Source organism: Eurytemora carolleeae, unplaced genomic scaffold (assembly GCF_000591075.1).
Source record: "Eurytemora carolleeae unplaced genomic scaffold, Eaff_2.0 scaffold816, whole genome shotgun sequence".
NCBI lineage: Eukaryota > Metazoa > Arthropoda > Copepoda > Calanoida > Temoridae > Eurytemora > Eurytemora carolleeae.
The window spans coordinates 30693-48404 of NW_019396746.1; the positions used below are offsets into that span (position 1 = coordinate 30693).

General features: G+C 30.4%; 1 protein-coding gene across 5 annotated transcripts in view; it reads left to right on the plus strand.

The window, feature by feature from the left end:
• Positions 1 to 7329: 7329 nt before the first annotated feature.
• The window catches only part of LOC111708112 (furin-like protease kpc-1), a 32071-nt gene continuing 21688 nt past the window's right edge, over positions 7330 to 17712 (plus strand). For 3 of the 5 annotated variants that reach the window (XM_023481379.1, XM_023481378.1, XM_023481381.1), the window contains exons 1-11: positions 7330 to 7460; positions 10770 to 10884; positions 11130 to 11169; positions 11419 to 11493; positions 11999 to 12052; positions 12161 to 12264; positions 14292 to 14403; positions 14948 to 15045; positions 16043 to 16130; positions 16412 to 16516; positions 17047 to 17193. In XM_023481379.1, coding sequence (XP_023337147.1) covers positions 7448 to 7460; positions 10770 to 10884; positions 11130 to 11169; positions 11419 to 11493; positions 11999 to 12052; positions 12161 to 12264; positions 14292 to 14403; positions 14948 to 15045; positions 16043 to 16130; positions 16412 to 16516; positions 17047 to 17193 — 951 coding nt within the window. In that variant the 5' untranslated portion in view covers positions 7330 to 7447. Of the gene's footprint in view, positions 7461 to 10410; positions 10520 to 10769; positions 10885 to 11129; positions 11170 to 11418; positions 11494 to 11998; positions 12053 to 12160; positions 12265 to 14291; positions 14404 to 14947; positions 15046 to 16042; positions 16131 to 16411; positions 16517 to 17046; positions 17194 to 17712 lie in introns of all 5 variants that reach the window. The other 2 variants (XM_023481382.1, XM_023481380.1) reach the window with 2 other exon arrangements.

Sequence of the window (17712 nt, forward strand, 5' to 3'; positions counted from 1 at the left end):
CATATTTTAGATTATATTAATATCAATATTATTTCAATTTAATTTCTGAATAATGTATAAATTGTGTATGTACACTGTACAGTCAATGATACATATAGATGTTTTATTTTTTAATCAATATAATTGGATTGTATAGATTAAAAATAAAACAATTGTGTTTTTATTATTATTCTCTCGTGTGCTGTTATAATATCATAAATTATAATATACACTGCAACAAGGAGAAAAAATGAACACAAAAGTATCGTTTTTGTTTTATCTGATCTGATCTGTAATTCAAAAGAGTATAAAATATATTGAAATATGTAAACATTGTTGAATAAATTCAAAATCGAATACAAGTATTTTTAAAGAAAATGACACTCCCCCCATTACTCATGATTGATCACCTCTGAGTATAAAAACTTTTTAAAGATCAATCTGTTGAAATGGTTTATAATCTATGGACGCAGTTTTAAACTTTAAATTTGACATTTAAAAGTCACAATTTGTGATAGAAGAACTTTTTCGAAAAAAAATTCATTATCTTGAAAGTAAGTTGTTTTGATGTAAAATAATTTATTTTAATATTGAAAAGAATTTTTATCCCTACGGTTGCTACGTTCAAACTACAGCTGGTAATATTAACGCCAACAAGGCAGTGTTTAAGGCAGGTAGTGTATCTACAGGATATAGAAAAACAGGCAGTTATATATTGACAAGCAGTGTTTAAACATGCGTAAATGGATTAATATTTGGAAAAATCGCTAAATTTCCTATAAAGTGTGCTAAATAACCTTTGAAAATAGAATACGCAGTATATTTATGATATTTGAGGGAGGTAGTACCATGTAGCAGACTAAAACCGGTTTTAATAGAATTATATCCATAGCAGACCAATTCAACCATTTAACCATATAAACCAGTATATTGTCTAGTGAGTACTGAGTAGTAATGCTATAGTGATCTTTATTTAACCTTTAAACCATTACATTGAACGAATTCAAAGAATGCTTCAATAGTGTCAGGAGAAGCAAGATCAAATAATTACTTGACCGACTTTGCGGCCTCGTATCTATATATTTACTTTGTTTTTCTGTTTGTATGCAATAAACTTCAAAACGACTTAACCGATCCGGCCCAAATTTTTGGTGGGCCTCGCGTTACCCCAGGAAATTTTTATAGATGATCAAATTTGCTTCTAACAAAATTCAATTTTTGAAAATTTTGAAAATCCACTATTTTTTTTTAAATCCGCGAAATTGTTGTTGTTTTTGTTTATCAATGTATACATGGAACACATGTTCACAATTGAAATAAAAGATGGGCGCGAAGCACCCTGTAAGCCTAGTTTGCTAGATTTTATTGTGATTGTCTTTGCGCATCTTAATGTTTAGACTCCTTAAACGATTTTTGTTCATGTTCCTAGAAATTTAAATAAGATATTTGTAAAGTGGAGTTAAATATTTTGTTTTATATATATTATTGAAAATAAAATATTTTGACAACAGAAATTTGACAGAATAGAATAAAATACTGATTTATTGAATATTGTAAAATAGGAAGTAGGAATTGTGAACTGAATAAACATGATCATAGTTTTACAATGGGGGGGGGGGGAGGGGGGAGAGAGTATAGCTTCCAAACACCCTCAGCTCCGACCCTAAATCCTGTAAATAGCGATATGTAAAAAAATGCTTTTGAATTTTTTTTTTGTGAGTCTGGGCTTGTTGAACAATTTATGCTTTTTATTTAGATTTATCTAAGGGGGAGGGGGGGGGGGTTGCCCCCCTGGACAGGTAGGTACTGCTACCTACCTACCCAGACCTACCTACCCTGGATACTCTGATTATTGAATTGAGAAGTTAAACACTTGTAGCTTGAAGACTTGAGTTAAACACTATTGTTTCAAGTTTATCCTACAGTGATCAGCTGACACAAATAATACTAGATTCACGATATTTTCACGATAAATTCATAGATATTTTACGATAATCACAATATAAAGTTACAACATTTACAATATTTTTATACTTTTGTTATTACATTTACAATAAATGTTGCAATACTTATTCCATTTAAAATATTACGATATTTACTAATCTTACAATATTTACAATATTGTTACAACATTTACAATATTTTTACAATATTTAAAATATTGTTACAATATTTAAAATATTGTTACAATATTTAAAATATTGTTACGATATTTACAATATTGTTACAATATATACAATAGTGTTATAATATATACAATAGTGTTACAATATTTACAATATTGTCACAATATTTACAATATTGTTACAATATATACAATATTATTACAATATTTACAATATTGTTACAATATTTACAATATTGTTACAATATTTACAATGTTGTTACAATATTTACAATGATGTTACAATATTAACATTATTGTTACAATATTTATCATATTGTGACGACATTTTCAATATTGTTACAAGATTTACAATATTGTTAAAATATTTACAATATTGTTACTATATTTTCAATATTGTTAAAAATTTACAATATTAATAAGATTTATTCAATATTGTTACAATATTTACGATATTTACAATATTGTTACGATATTATTACGATATTTCAATAATGTTATGATATTTGCAATATTTTTCCAATATTTAAATTATTGTTACAATTTTGTTATTACATCAAAAAAATGTTGCAATACTTACTTCATTTAAAATATTACGATATTTACTATTCTTACAGTATTTACAATATTGTTACAATATTTACAATATCATTATACTTTTGTTATTACATTTTAAAAAATGTTGCAATACTTACTTAACTTAAAATATTAAGATATTTACTATTCTTACAATATTTACAATGTTGTTACAATATTTACAATGTTGTTACAATATTTACAATATAATTATACTTTTGTTATTACATTTAAAAAAATGTTGCAATATTTACTTCACTTAAAATATTACGATATTTACTATTCTTACAATATTGTCACGATATATTTACAATACAATGTACTTTTCGCCCATTCTTTAATCCCCTTTATATATAGATTTATATAGCCTTAGAGGGCGCTTCGCGCCCATCTTCTAAATTAATTGTGAATATGTTCTCTTTGTGTACATTGTAAAACAAAACAAAAATAATTCGCGGATTTTCACAAAAACTTTCGTGGATGTTCAAAATTTTCAAAAATTTAATGAAGATCGAATTTTGATGGAGACAAAAATTTGAAATTTTGATCATTCATAAACCTTCCCTGGGGTCCCTAGATGTCCCACAAAAAATTTGGGCCCGATCGGTTCAGCCGTTTTGACGTTAATTGGATACAAACAAACAAACAAACAAACAAACACCAAAACAGACAAACCGGCAGACAAGTCAAATTTATATATAGATACACTTCCTCTGATATCCTTAGATTCCCTTGAATATCCTAATATCCCATAAAATCATGAATAGCTTCTGCTGATTATTATGCATTTGAGAAAATAAGCTTAGTTGGAATCGCTGATTGATGAGAGAAAGATGTATCATACAAATAAATTTTTATTTGTGTCAGCCAGAGGTGTACTCAGAATATACGGTGTAATATACAGAATATACTGTGTAATATACAGAATATACTGTGTAATATACAGAATATACTGTGTAATATACAGAATATACTGTGTCCTACACAGAATATACTGTGCTAAAAAAGAATATTTGAAAGATTTCGTGGAAAAGCTATTTATGATCTAACCCATTTTATTGTATTTTCTATACGTGACTTTTAGTTTGTTTCTGAAATGTTAACGAATCAAAAATAAAACGACAAAAAAATCTTTTTAGTTTTGGTTCAAACTTTTTTTTTAACGATTTTTCAATCTTAAACAAATCTGCGTAGAGTAGTTTTACTTCCAATATTTTCGGATATTTGAAGCATTTAAACCGGATGTAGACATCCGAATAGAAAATAAACACCAGCTGTAATTTTAATCAAATTCTATATAAAATAAAATTAGCTGTTTATATTTTAATGACTATATAACACCAGTTACATATATCTGAAACAAAACTATTTCAATTTTATGGGACAATTTACTTTGTCACATTTTAAACAAAATCAGTAAAAAATTAAATAACTCGATCACATTTTTTAAGGGATAGTATTTGAAATAATTATGACACATTTTTCATTTTTTCTATTTTTATCATATTTGATGTTTTTACAAAGCAAATAGTTTTACAGACAATGCTTACAATGTACAATTGCTCCTTGGACGTTTTAAAGTTATAGCTTGATTATAAAAGTCGTCTTCTTATTTCAAAGATTTCTGGTAATCACTGCAGCTTACTTTTTATTTTCTACAGCATAAGAGATCCTAAAACAGTTTTTTTCCAGTTTCTCCTTGCTATTCATAGTTTCTACAATACAACACATTTTTGTCCTAAGCTATTGATAATCATAATCTTAAGTGACCCAGTTGATTTCAATAGTTAATTTCCGATTCACAGTGGTATCCTGTAAACATTGGGAGGGGACAAAAATATCCTTTTTTTATCTAGATATTTTCAAGTTTCTCTACATATCAGTGAATTTATGTAGCAAAACAGTAAACTTGTTTCAAATCATGTACATGTACATGTTTCAATTTAAGTACAGCGTACATTTTTCAAATCAACTGTACAGTGTACATGTTTAAATTGCTGTACAGTGCACATGTTTGAAATCAGTTATACAATGTACATGTTTCAATAATATATACAGTGTACATGTTTCAAATCAACTGTACAGTGTACATGTTTCAATCCGCTGTACAGTGTGTACGCTTTGATAAGCTGAACGGTGTACATTTTTTAAATCAGCTGTGCAACATGTATATGTTGTTTCAACTTAGCTGTACAGTGTACATGTTTCAAATCAGCTGTACAGTGTACATGTTTCAAATCAGCCGTACAGTGTACATGTTTATTGAACCTCAGTATACCTTTTTGGACTAACACGTGTATATTTATTTATGAATGGATCTATAATATCCTGCTTGTCAAATTCAGAATAGTTGTATTCATGCAGAGATCTGTACGCTATACATGATACTTCAAAGATAACATTCATTCATTCATTCAAGCATCTAGGTAACGCTTCATTCATTCTTTTACCTTCTCATTTTTCATAAATTCATTAATATTTTCTTATTCTGTATTCACTTCAATCTTTTAAATTATCTTCTTTGTTTGGTTGAACTAAGCTTATTCACAAACTTTTTATTAAAATAAAAGTTGAATTTAACTTTATTTTCTTTATGCAAATATGTGGATTTAATTAATCTCGTTCTGCCTCTGTTTTTTGAAAAATTATAAATGAAAGGGAAAGCTCACATATTTCAAAAGACACATTTTAATTCAAAATTTGGAATGGAAATTTACCACTCAAAAATGTCCCTGAATGATCAGTGCATAATAATCCGATTTTTGTGGAATGGAATTGCATCATTGCCACAAACTCAAATGTTCTAGTCCCTATTTCTTTGCAACCTGATGGTATCAACCTTTAATAATTCAAAATTAGAATATCAGAGTTTGTGTCAAAAACTCAGTTCCTTTCGTGGGTGGATTTTATAAAAAAAATTTAGTTTTAAAAAGGTGATCATTATTAAATCTATCACATATATTAGACAACAGAGGTAACTAAACTCCTAATCTTCTCTACTCTACAGGGTGTCCCAATAAACATGGGAATTCAGTGACGAATTCGATATCTTTTTTTCAAATAGTTCTTTGATTTAGTATAGTGATACCTACCGAGAAAGCTGTAATCTGTAAGAGTTTCGTCTGCTATGTTCACATTTTGTTTGTTTATGTTTTGACTGCATACGGTTGTACTTAGTAAAACAAGAAAATTGCAGTATACAAACAGAGTAAACTTGTCCGTCTTCACTGTTCATCTTGCGGATACATTATAGACACATAATTGCAGTCTTTTACCCTTTTCATAAAATAAACTCTAGCAGACATAATAATATTATGGCTTTTGAAATCGGTATTAAAATGCTAATTCATAACTAAGACGATCTCGAATTCGTCACTGAATTCCCATGTTTTTTGGGACACCCTGTATTTAAAACAAAGAGAGGATTTTATTCTTTAAAAAGGGAAGTGAGCATTGTATCACCTTTTAAAGTCTAAATCCAAGTCTAGGATTTCTAGACTTTTTAGAAGCTGAACCCGATCTCTTATAGTTCAGCTAGCTAAGCACTACCCCCCTGCAGAAGTGAAAATTATTTTATGCGGTGAATCCGCCACCAACGGGTTCTCTTCGGCTTGAAGTAGTGTACAAGAGAAGTGGTTAATCTACATCTCCGAAGTTCAGCTTCTACTCGCTATTCATTAAATCTGATATCAGACATAAAAAATGTACCCTTTGGATTCAAAATTTTGAAATCTAATACAGTGAAACCCTTAATAACAAATACATCAGAAGAATTTATCAAATGTCGTCTTGACAATTTTTCTATGAGTTTTATACTTTATTCCGTAAATTTCAGTATTTGCGTCAATAAATAAATAGCTATGAATATGCGGGAACAGTTTTAAAGATTTCCATATAATCATTTAGTTAAAAAACTAAATATCTGTAACATTCCTTTATCTGAAAGTGAAGAATACGGCATTTGATAAATTCTTTCGATGTATTCGTTATTAAGGGGTTCACTGTAGATGAAATTGAAACAACATAGTGTTACTATAAATTACACAGGTTTTGAAAAAAATAATATTAAATCGGGGGGAGGGGGAGGGAGTGTAAGCTATCTTATTAAAAGTTTAAGGATTACTACCCTCGATGCCCAGCTACGATAAATAAGCTTGACAGTGGACACTTTATTTTTACTGTGTTGTGAGACCATGATTGATTTTTATAGAAAATGCTTTGATGTATCAAGTTACTTGTATTTGTATATCAGTCAAAATCCCTTCCCTTGCAGTACATATACAATGAAAATAAGCAAAACGATTCACCATTGAAAAAAAAACTTTTGACTATATTGACAATTCCAAAATTATGTATTTTCATCAGAATTCTTCCTTTTTGTCTTGTAATTGTTCGACAATTGAAATCTGAAGACGTTTCCGAATCTTAAACATATTAAAAAATCCTCATTAACTTGATTTACAAAGTTTCATGTTTTTTGGTCCACCCTGTGAACCCTGTATTCATTTACAAGTCAAGTTAAGAATTGTTCAAAAATGAATGCTTGTTGTTATCAAAAATAACAAATTTACAAAAATAAAAAAATCCAGGAAACCGAAAGTTGACCGACCCCCCCCCTTCTACAGTTTTGACAGACCAATACTATATATAAAACCGGTTTCAGAATACGAGATGTTGTATTGATAAACAGTATAAAGAAGGAACGCGGACTGTACGCAAGACTAGTGTTAGTTCGACAGTGATGAAGTGAAATATTGGAGACCAAAGATGTTAACATCAGGTAGGATACATTATACAGGAGTATCCACACAACATAGGATACATTATACAGGAGTATCCACACAACATAGGATACTTTATACAGGAGTATCCACACAACATAGGACACATTATACAGGAGTATCCACATAACATAGGATACATTATACATGAGTATCCACATAACATAGGATACATTATACAGGAGTATCCACATAACATAGGATACATTAAACAGAAGTATCCACACAACATAGGATACTTTATACAGGAGTATCCACACAACATAGGATACATTATACAGGAGTATCCACATAACATAGGATACATTATACAGGAGTATCCACACAACATAGGATACATTATACAGGAGTATCCACATTACATAGGATACTTTATACAGGAGTATCCACGCAACATAGGATACTTTATACAGGAGTATCCACACAACATAGAATACATTATACAGGAGTATCCACATAACATAGGATACTTTATACAGGAGTATCCACTCAACATAGGATACTTTATACAGGAGTATCCTACCTAAATCCTACCCTAGATCATTGAAAAATAATTTCTAATTTGTATTTTATGAATGTTTTGATCATGTATTTTAATTCTATAAATTGAGTGAGATATTTGTTCTTAATTTGGCGTGTATGTACAGGGTTCCCCACAAAGGACGAGACTTCAGAGACGACTGTACAGAATCTATCCTATCTGTATCTACTGTACAGAATCTATCCTATCTGTATCTTTACATTAATTTTTTCCTACCACTGCCAACTTGTTCCTTTCTTTGCCAAATCATTAAATAAGCCATTAAATTACTGTATTTTAGGCAGAAGACTTGATTTGAACTTAGAATCGTCACATTTTAAGAGTTTTTGGTCGTCTTTGCACTCTGATCTTTTGCGGGTAACCCTGTTCAACCATACAACGTAATGATTTACTTTCTTTGGTTTAGAGGTCTTGCCTTTTCCAGAACTTTTGATTGGAAAGGTGTTTTTCAAGAACTTTATTAATTTTCATGTAAATCCGAATTAAAAAATAAATTTAAAGTCTTCTGCATTTATTATAAAAACTTTTAAAAGAGTTATGACTGGTCACGTGAAATGTGAATTTTTTTCCACTGAGTTTAAGTTTCTATCCCTGCATATTTTACAACCAAATTATTTTCTTTTTTTTTGTTTAATTTTAAGAGGTTACTTGAATTAATTTAATCAAATGTTAATTTCCTTGATGCATATTTAATTCATTGTTAGACTTTAGTAAAAATTGATTGCATTTATCTATATAATAAAACAAGACATTAGTATATATATATATATGTTGCGTATAGCTGCCAAACGGCTGGACCGATTGGGCTGAATTTTTTTGTGGACACTCATTGGTTCGAAAAAGTTCGAAATTGTTTTTCAAAATTTGTTTTCAGGGGCCCTTTAGCTAGTATATAATATAAACAAAGTAGCTTGGGAACCCAGCGTTGACCCAGTTTACTTCTTCCGCCGTTTACCCGCTCTTGGTCGATTTTACACGGAAAATAGATTTTTGCTATTACAGTCGATCCACTCAATTTAGCCCCTTGAACCCAAGCTAAGAACATTCCTGTGGTTCTCCCGAGTTCCCCGATCAAAATTTGAGGCTAATTAGTCAAGGGGTTCATGAGTTATGATCGGACATACAAACAAACAAACAAAGATTACAACTTAAAATAGGTAGATAGCAATGTAAAAGGAACTTCAGGTTAAGCTTTGTTTACAATTCTCTCCCAGAAACTACAGAAAACATTAATTTATTGAATCTCCTTTTTCATTTCATGCGGCTTAGGCTTTTGTAGTAGTTAAATAATCTTTTCAGAAAAAAATGGTTTAATTAAAACAAATAAACTCTTTTTGCAATCTTATGATGGAGTGACTTTTAGTTTTTGATATCTCTGGTATATTTTACATAAATGAAAATTAAATAAGATTTACAAAAGATTTTGTCAAATCATGGTTTTATATTTGATTAAGTAAAATTATTCAGAAATAATTTCTCTTAAATATTTTTAACGAAGTAATTCCAGGGCCCAAGAGGTTTTATCTTAAGGGATTCTTGGGCCAAAGCCTTTGTATATACAGTTGTGTGACGTGTAGTACACTGACAGTACACAACATGGCGGTTTTATACTTTTTGTAATACACTTCTCTCTTATGTGAATATTATTGGTGTATATTGGTTAAAACATTATATATATGGTACAACTACTAACTTTTACATCTAAAAGAAATAAATTTCACATTTAAGAACGATGGTGATTTCATTAAAAAGTTTTATGTCTATTAATCATATTTTAATTTAAATTAAAGATTCTTGAAAAGAGATAGGAAATATTTTACTAAAAAACTAAGAACTAGTTTTCATATAATATTTTGCTAATAAAAATACTAAGAACTAGTTTTCATATAATATTTTGCTAATAAAAATACTAAAAACTAGTTTTCATATAATATTTTGCTAATAAAAATACTAAGAACTAGTTTTCATATAATATTTTGTTAATAAAAATACTAAAAACTAGTGTTCATATAATATTTTGCAAATAAAAATACTAAAAAATAGTTTTCATATAATATTTTGCTACTAAAAATACTAAGTACTAGTTTTCATATAATATTTTGCTACTAAAAATACTAAGTACTAGTTTTTGTATAACATTTTGCTAATATCAAAAATAAGAACAAGTGTTCTTATCTAAAATATCTAAAATAATGATTTTTTTTCAAGAACCAAATATTAAAGAATTTTCCTTTTTCCTCAAATTAAAGCTTTAAAAAATGCAGAAAATCTCTGTAGGTGTTGTTAAAGCAATATAAAGGTACACTGTTAAAACACAAAAACTGGTGTTATATAGTTTTAGATATATTTCAAAATAGATGCCCAAGACAGGGCAAAATTTACATAATTGATTAACATTTAATTCATAGACTGATGAAAGATTAATGAAGCAACAAATTCCGAGCGAAATTATCTTGCTTGCTGAAGAGATAATTGTTTAGTTATACCAATTCATGTGATTTTTACGAATTTTTTAAGGTATTCAATCTAAACTTGTTTCGTTGTTTTTACCAATTTTGGAATTCTAACAGTGAATCATCCAAATAGTTTTATTAAATTGGAAAAATTTCATTAGTTTGAAACATTTTGATTAAAAATAATATTAAACTTGTATTTTATACCCGGAACTATTAACTTTATTTACCAATATTTTATCAAACTACAAATTCTAGCCAATGACCATTAATTTGGTTAATTTTCAAGCTTATTTCTATTTCAACATTTTCAGGTTCAATGCTCCATCGTCTGATATTACTGCTGGCGACTTTGCCGCAACTAATTCTCTGCCAAAGTTACAATCATCAGTGGGCAGCAGAAATACCTGGCGGTGTAGAGCATGCTAGGAAACAAAATGTCGAAATTGGATTATTAAAAACAGTGAAATACTTTTACACAAATATATTCACGTTCAAATGTTGTTTTTTGGAACTTCACAGTTTCTTCAGAAATTTGAAGCTCCAAGCTTGTTTTTGGACAAAGTCATCATCTTCGAATAAGAGTCGTCAATATTTTTTTCAAAAGTTCAAAAAAAACTTGCAAGATATTTAAAAAAAATGGAATTAATAAATTTCGTTTTGTCCGTATCTAGAGAGGTTGCTGACAGTACAGGATGCCAGTTAGAAAATGAGGTTGCTTTAATTTTCCTAAATTATCGTGTTTTTTTTTGGCAATTCAGATGAAAACTTTCTTCTTAGTTATTATGTTAAATACTGTTCGTCTAGACAAAAGTATAACTGCTTGTCTCAAACTCTAATTTGTATCTCAAGATTTTTGATTTTTGATTTGAGCATTTATATTTTAATCATGTTCTACGGATAAAAAATTAAGAGTTTTTATATCTGCTCTTCAGGCTTTTTAAAATTCTGTTTTATCTCTAGATTATTCCCGGAGAGTCAATATACTTGCTTAGCTGTCATCACGTCAGAAGAAGATCAACAGAACAGGACTTTAAAGTAAGTTGGGGAGAAGTTGGGATGGTTTGGGAAAAGTTGGGATTGTAAGGGAGAAGTTGGGATGTTTTGGGGAGGAGTTTTGTTTGTTGGTGAGAAATTGGGTTGGTTGGGGAGGGGTTGGGATGGTTGGGGGAGGAGTTGGGATGGTTTGGCAGAAGCTGGGATGATTGTGGAGGAGTTGGGATGGTTTGGGAGGAGTTGGGATGGTTGTAGAGGAGTTGGGATGGTTGTGTTGGAGTTGGGATGGTTGTGGAGGTGTTGGGATGGTTGGGGAGGAGTTGGGATGGTTGGGGAGGAGTTGGGATGGTTGGGGAGGAGTTGGGATGGTTGTTGGAGGAGTTGGGATGATGCTGGAGGAGTTGGGATGGTTGGGGAGCAGTTGGGATGATTGGGGAGGAGTTGGATGGTTGGGGAGGAGTTGGGATGGTAGGGGAGGAGCAAGCAAGATATAGCTTTGTTTATGTTTTAATCCAGTTTTCTGAAATATTGACCAAATATATTTCAGGTACATTCTGATATTAATAATCACGAGCATGTAGTGTGGGCCGAACAACAAGAGGTTTGTCTCAAAACAGAACTCATATGACTTTTCATTTATAAAGTTTTATATGCGATTCACAACGGTAACCTTTTTGATTTTCTAATTTAATTTTGTTAAAAATGTCAGGTAAAAAACCGAAGACGACGACAAGGATTTTGGCCTGGGGGGTTTGGGGGAGGAGGGTGGGGGCAGCCCCAAAGCCCCCGAAGACAGCCTGAGCAAACATACAGGGAATATATACTATATATTATCATTTAAACAGCTGAGAGTGTCTTATAATTAATTCTGGTAACTACAATAATTGGACAAAATTTGGTTAAAACCCGAATTTTAAACGCCTAATGAAGTATCAAAACGTGACACTCAGATTTAAAACATTTTATGAAGCATCAAAATGTGACCTAAATTCTAAACGTATAATGAAGCACAAAACGTGACCGAAATTCAAACCGTATAATGAAGCATCAAAATGTGACCGTGATTCTAAACGTATAAATGAAACATCAAAACGTGGCCGTAATTCTAAATGCATAATGAAGCATCAAAACATGACCGTAATTCTAAGCGTATAATGAAGCATCAAAACGTAACCCAAATATTAAACATGTAAGGAAGCATCAAAGCGTGACCCTTATTGTCAGCGAAAAATGAACCTTCGAAAAATGTGACCTAAATTTTAAACGTATAATGAAGCATCAAAATGTAAATGTATTTTTAAATGTACAATGAAGCATCAAAACGTGACCGTAATTTTAAACGTAAAATGAAGCATCAAAACGTGACAGTAATTTTAAACGTAAAATGAAGCATCAAAATGTGATCCAAATTTTAAACGTTGGCTGAACGAAAATTTCGCTGAAGAGATTAAACGAAAATTTGGAAACCCTTAACTTTAGGAACCGTGAACATAATTTTAAATAAACCTTTATTTATGGAGTGGGGCAGATTCAAATCCTTTTTTCTGGACTACAATGAGAAAGATCTTGTCTTTTTTTCTGGACTACAATGAGATAGATCTTGTCTTTTTTTCTGGACTACAATGAGATAGATCTTGTCTTTTTTCTGGACTACAATGAGATAGATCTTGTCTTTTTTCTGGACTACAATGAGAAAGATCTTGTCGATTTTCTGGACTACAATGAGAAAGATCTTGTCGATTTTTGTATCTGGAAAAGCTTTTAATTCTGACAATTTCCTCTTTCTCTCTTGGTTTAAAGATTCCGCAATGGAAAATAATCAACAGATGGACTAAGGTTGCAAGAATAATATTGGAATCGAAACATACCAGTTTATAAATGTTTACAGTACCTTCAAACGTGTTTGTAAAACATGATGATCCAAAGATAATCCAATATAAAGCGAAATAAGAGTCGCTTCGCTTTTCTTTTAGGAAAAAATAAGATTTATAATTTTTCATTTTTGCAGAGCTACCTTCTTTCAAAAATACAATAAACTTTCAGTATGGTTGGATAACTATACGATTAAATTCAGTTTTTGAAAATCTGATACTTTTATGGTTTTGATTTACATCATTATACTCGAGTTTTCTCTTAGAATTGTTATTTGAACTATTAGTTTCACAAGAGTTAGTTAGTTACCCCAAATGTACATTTAACGAGGATACTTCAGATGAAACAAATATCATTTTTTTCCGAAAAATTATCCAACTATTTCTCTCGTAATTGGTTATTGAGAATTTTCGAAGGCAAATCTTAATGCGTAATTTCAAGTGACCCTCCATGCGAGGATGAAGATACCCGATTTACAACGGTACTATCAAAGCCTTAATATTCAAAATGTCGTCGTTTTCCTAATCGTAAAATGTTTAATTATGGTAATTTCTCCTTTGTTTCTTTGTTGTAAGGAAGAAATGCTTGAGTCACTTTTGCAAAAAAAATTACAAATGAAAAAAAACTGTTAAAACCAAGAAACACAGATGTCTCATTTACACCTGATTAGACTCAGACAAAGCTATTAAGGGCACAATCGTAAATGTAAATTGGGAATTGCCATCTTTGCATGGAGATAATGAATTAAATTACGCTTAAAGATCTTTTAATCTGTCCTACATAGTATTTGCCAACTGGTTTAAATAAATCATGTTTCTATTATTTATTGGCCCTTTTTTGTCAAACCTTTTAATATAAACATGAAAATAATATCGCCTCTTTCATTGCAGAAATGTGTAACGTCTATTTGTTACTTTTTACTCAACATTTTCCCGTTTCTTCTTTTTTTTCTAGTATACATTAATTAGTAGTGATTATCCCTATGAGAATCCATTATCCTTAAATGATGAAAGATGGGGCTTAATGTGGTATCTTAACAGAGGAAATGGAATTGATATGAACGTTCAGGAGGCTTGGGAGGTAAGTGAACACTGTAGTGAAGTATGTGCAGAAGGCATAGGAGGTAAGTGAACACCGTTCAATATGTTTAGGAGGTATTGGAGGTAATTGAACAATGTCAATTATGTTCAGAAAGTGTGGGAGGTAAGTAAACACTGTTAAGTATGTTCAGAAGGTAAGGAAGGTAAGTAAACACTGTTAAGTATGTTCAGAAGGTAAGGAAGGTAAGTGAACACTGTATAATATGTTCAGAAGGTATGGAAGGTAAGCGAACACTGTATAATATGTTTAGAAGATATGGAAGGTAAGCGAACACTGTATAATATGTTCAAAAGATATGGAAGGTAAGCGAACACTGTATAATATGTTCAGAAGATATGGAAGGTTAGCGAACACTGGTGAAATTTTTCAAATGAATTCATGCATGAACTTAAAAACTATGCACCGCAAAAACGTCTCATTGATATTAAATGAATCCTAAAATTCCTTTTTTTAATACTGCACTCTCGATTCAACTATTTTACCTAGCCGGTATCTCCCTTTAAAGATGTATTCTGTGTTGTAGAGTGGTATAACTGGCAAGGGAATAGTAGTAACTATACTTGATGACGGAGTTGAGAAAAATAATCCAGACCTAGTGGAGAACTATGATCCCATGGCTAGGTAGGGAAATATAAATATATTGTATTTTTAAATGTTAATACTTTTTATAATGCTGGGGACATTAGTTCTAAAACGCGATCTGATCATCTGGCCCATTCAAAACAATGAAAAAAACTGCAAAGTTATCTTTTTCAACATATTTATTTTTCAATAATCTAATTATCTAATTATCTAGTTATGGTGTTAATGAGAATTGTAATGACCCAACCATCTAATTATCTAATTATCTAGTTATGATGTGAATGAGAATGATAATGACCTAACCATCTAATTATCTAGTTATTTTTTAATGATAATGATAATACCCAACCATCTAATTATCTAATTATCTAGTTATGATGTGAATGAGAATTATAATGACCCAACCATCTAATTATCTAATTACCTAGTTATGATGTTGATGAGAATTATAATGACCCAACCATCTAATTATCTAATTATCTAGTTATGATGTTAATGAGAATGATAATGACCCAACCCTCGAATTATCTAATTATCTAGTTATTATTTTAAAGAGAATGATAATGACCCAACCATCTTATTATCTAATTATCTAGCTATGATGTGAATGAGAATGATAATGACCCAACTCTCTAATTATCTAATTATCTAGCTATGATGTTAATGAGAATGATAATGACCTAACCATCTAATTATCTAATTATCTAGTTATGATGTGAATGAGAATGATAATGACCTAACCATCTAATTATCTAATTATCTAGTTATGATGTTAATGAGAATGATAATGACCCAACCATCTTATTATCTAATTATCTAGTTATGATGTGAATGAGAATGATTATGACCCAAGCATCTAATTATCTAATTATCTAGTTATGCTGTTAATGAGAATGATAATGACCCAACCATCTTATTATCTAATTATCTAGTTATGATGTGAATGAGAATGATAATGACCCAATTCTCTAATTATCTAGTTATGATGTGAATGAGAATTATAGTGACCCAACCATCTAATTATCTAATTATGTAGCTATGATGTGAATGAGAATGATAATGACCCAACTCCTCGCTATGATCTAGTGGACTCGAATAGACATGGAACACGGTGTGCTGGAGAGGTAAGACCGATAAGTCTAAGCAAATCTGTTAGAAACTGAACTTGACTAAATTTTGACAAAAATTATGGAAAACATGCAAAATTTGTTATTTCAAAAATTCAGTTCCATATCAGATTGTTTCCAATTTCTTTTTAAATTTTTGGTACAAAAGCTGATCGAGAAATTTGCAGTTTGATTAAGTTACTCTCAACTAAAAAGTACATGTGAATATTTATTCTAGTTTTTAAATATAATGAATAATTTACTTCTAAAATATAACTATACAATCAAACTGTGTCTAGGTTTCAGCCTCTGCCAACAACAGTGTGTGTGGTGTTGGTGTTGCTTACAACAGCAGGATCGGAGGAGTCAGGATGTTGGATGGAGATGTTACTGATGCTGTTGAGGTATATTATAGCTGTCGGAGCATTTTTCAACAGATTTTAAGGATATTCTGTAAAATTATCAAATATGCCAATTTATGAATAATTAAGTCAATGCAAGGGGTTGAACTACGTAAATTTTCAAATTGAAAAAGTTTCATAGCATTATTAACCATGAACATTTTCTTATATTAGGCCTGATATATTAGCTTTAATAATCAGCAGAAATATATATTCTTATATTAAGCCTGATCTATTAGCTTTAATAATCAGCATATATATATATTCTTATATTAGGCCCGATCTATCAGCTTGAATAATCAGCATATATATATATATTCTTATATTTGGTCCGATCTGTCAGCTTGAATAATCAGCATATATATATTCTTATATTTGGCCCGATCTATCAGCTTGAATAATCAGCATATATATATATATTCTTATATTAGGCCCGATCTATCAGCTTGAATAATCAGTATATATATATATATTCTCATATTAGGCCCGATCTATCAGCTTGAATAATCAGCATATATATATTCTTATATTAGGCCCGATCTATCAGCTTGAATAATCAGCATATAGATATTTATTCTGCCTCCTGGGGTCCAGATGATGATGGGAAAACAGTTGATGGTCCAGGCAACTTGGCTAAAAGAGCTTTTATCAATGGAATACAGAATGGTAGAAATGGCAAGGTAATATTTCGAATATAATTTAAATTATTAACTTCATCAAATTAAGAATTGTTTTTCAAACTTGTCTTAACTATTTTACTTTAAGTATCTTATTATCCTGGTAGCGGTGAGCGTTAAGATTGGATTATTTGTGTTCCGAGCCTCAAAACCTGGTTTAAAATTATTTTGAAATCCCCCATTTTAATTTGGAAATATAAAACCCCATCTTTGGAAGGGAACAAAACACCCCCATTTTTGGATTTGATACACAAATACCTCATTTTTGGATTTGATACACAAATACCTCATTTTTGGATTAGATACACAAATACCTCATTTTTGAAATAGGAAAACAAATAACCCCATTTTTGGATAAGGAGTCACAATTACCTTATTTTGAATTAGGAACACAAATATCCCAATTTTTGAATTAGGAACTTAAGTACCCCATTTTTGAATTTGGAACACAAATACATCATTTTTGGATTAGATACACAAGTACCCCGTTTTTGGATTAGAAAAAAAATACCTAAGTTTTGG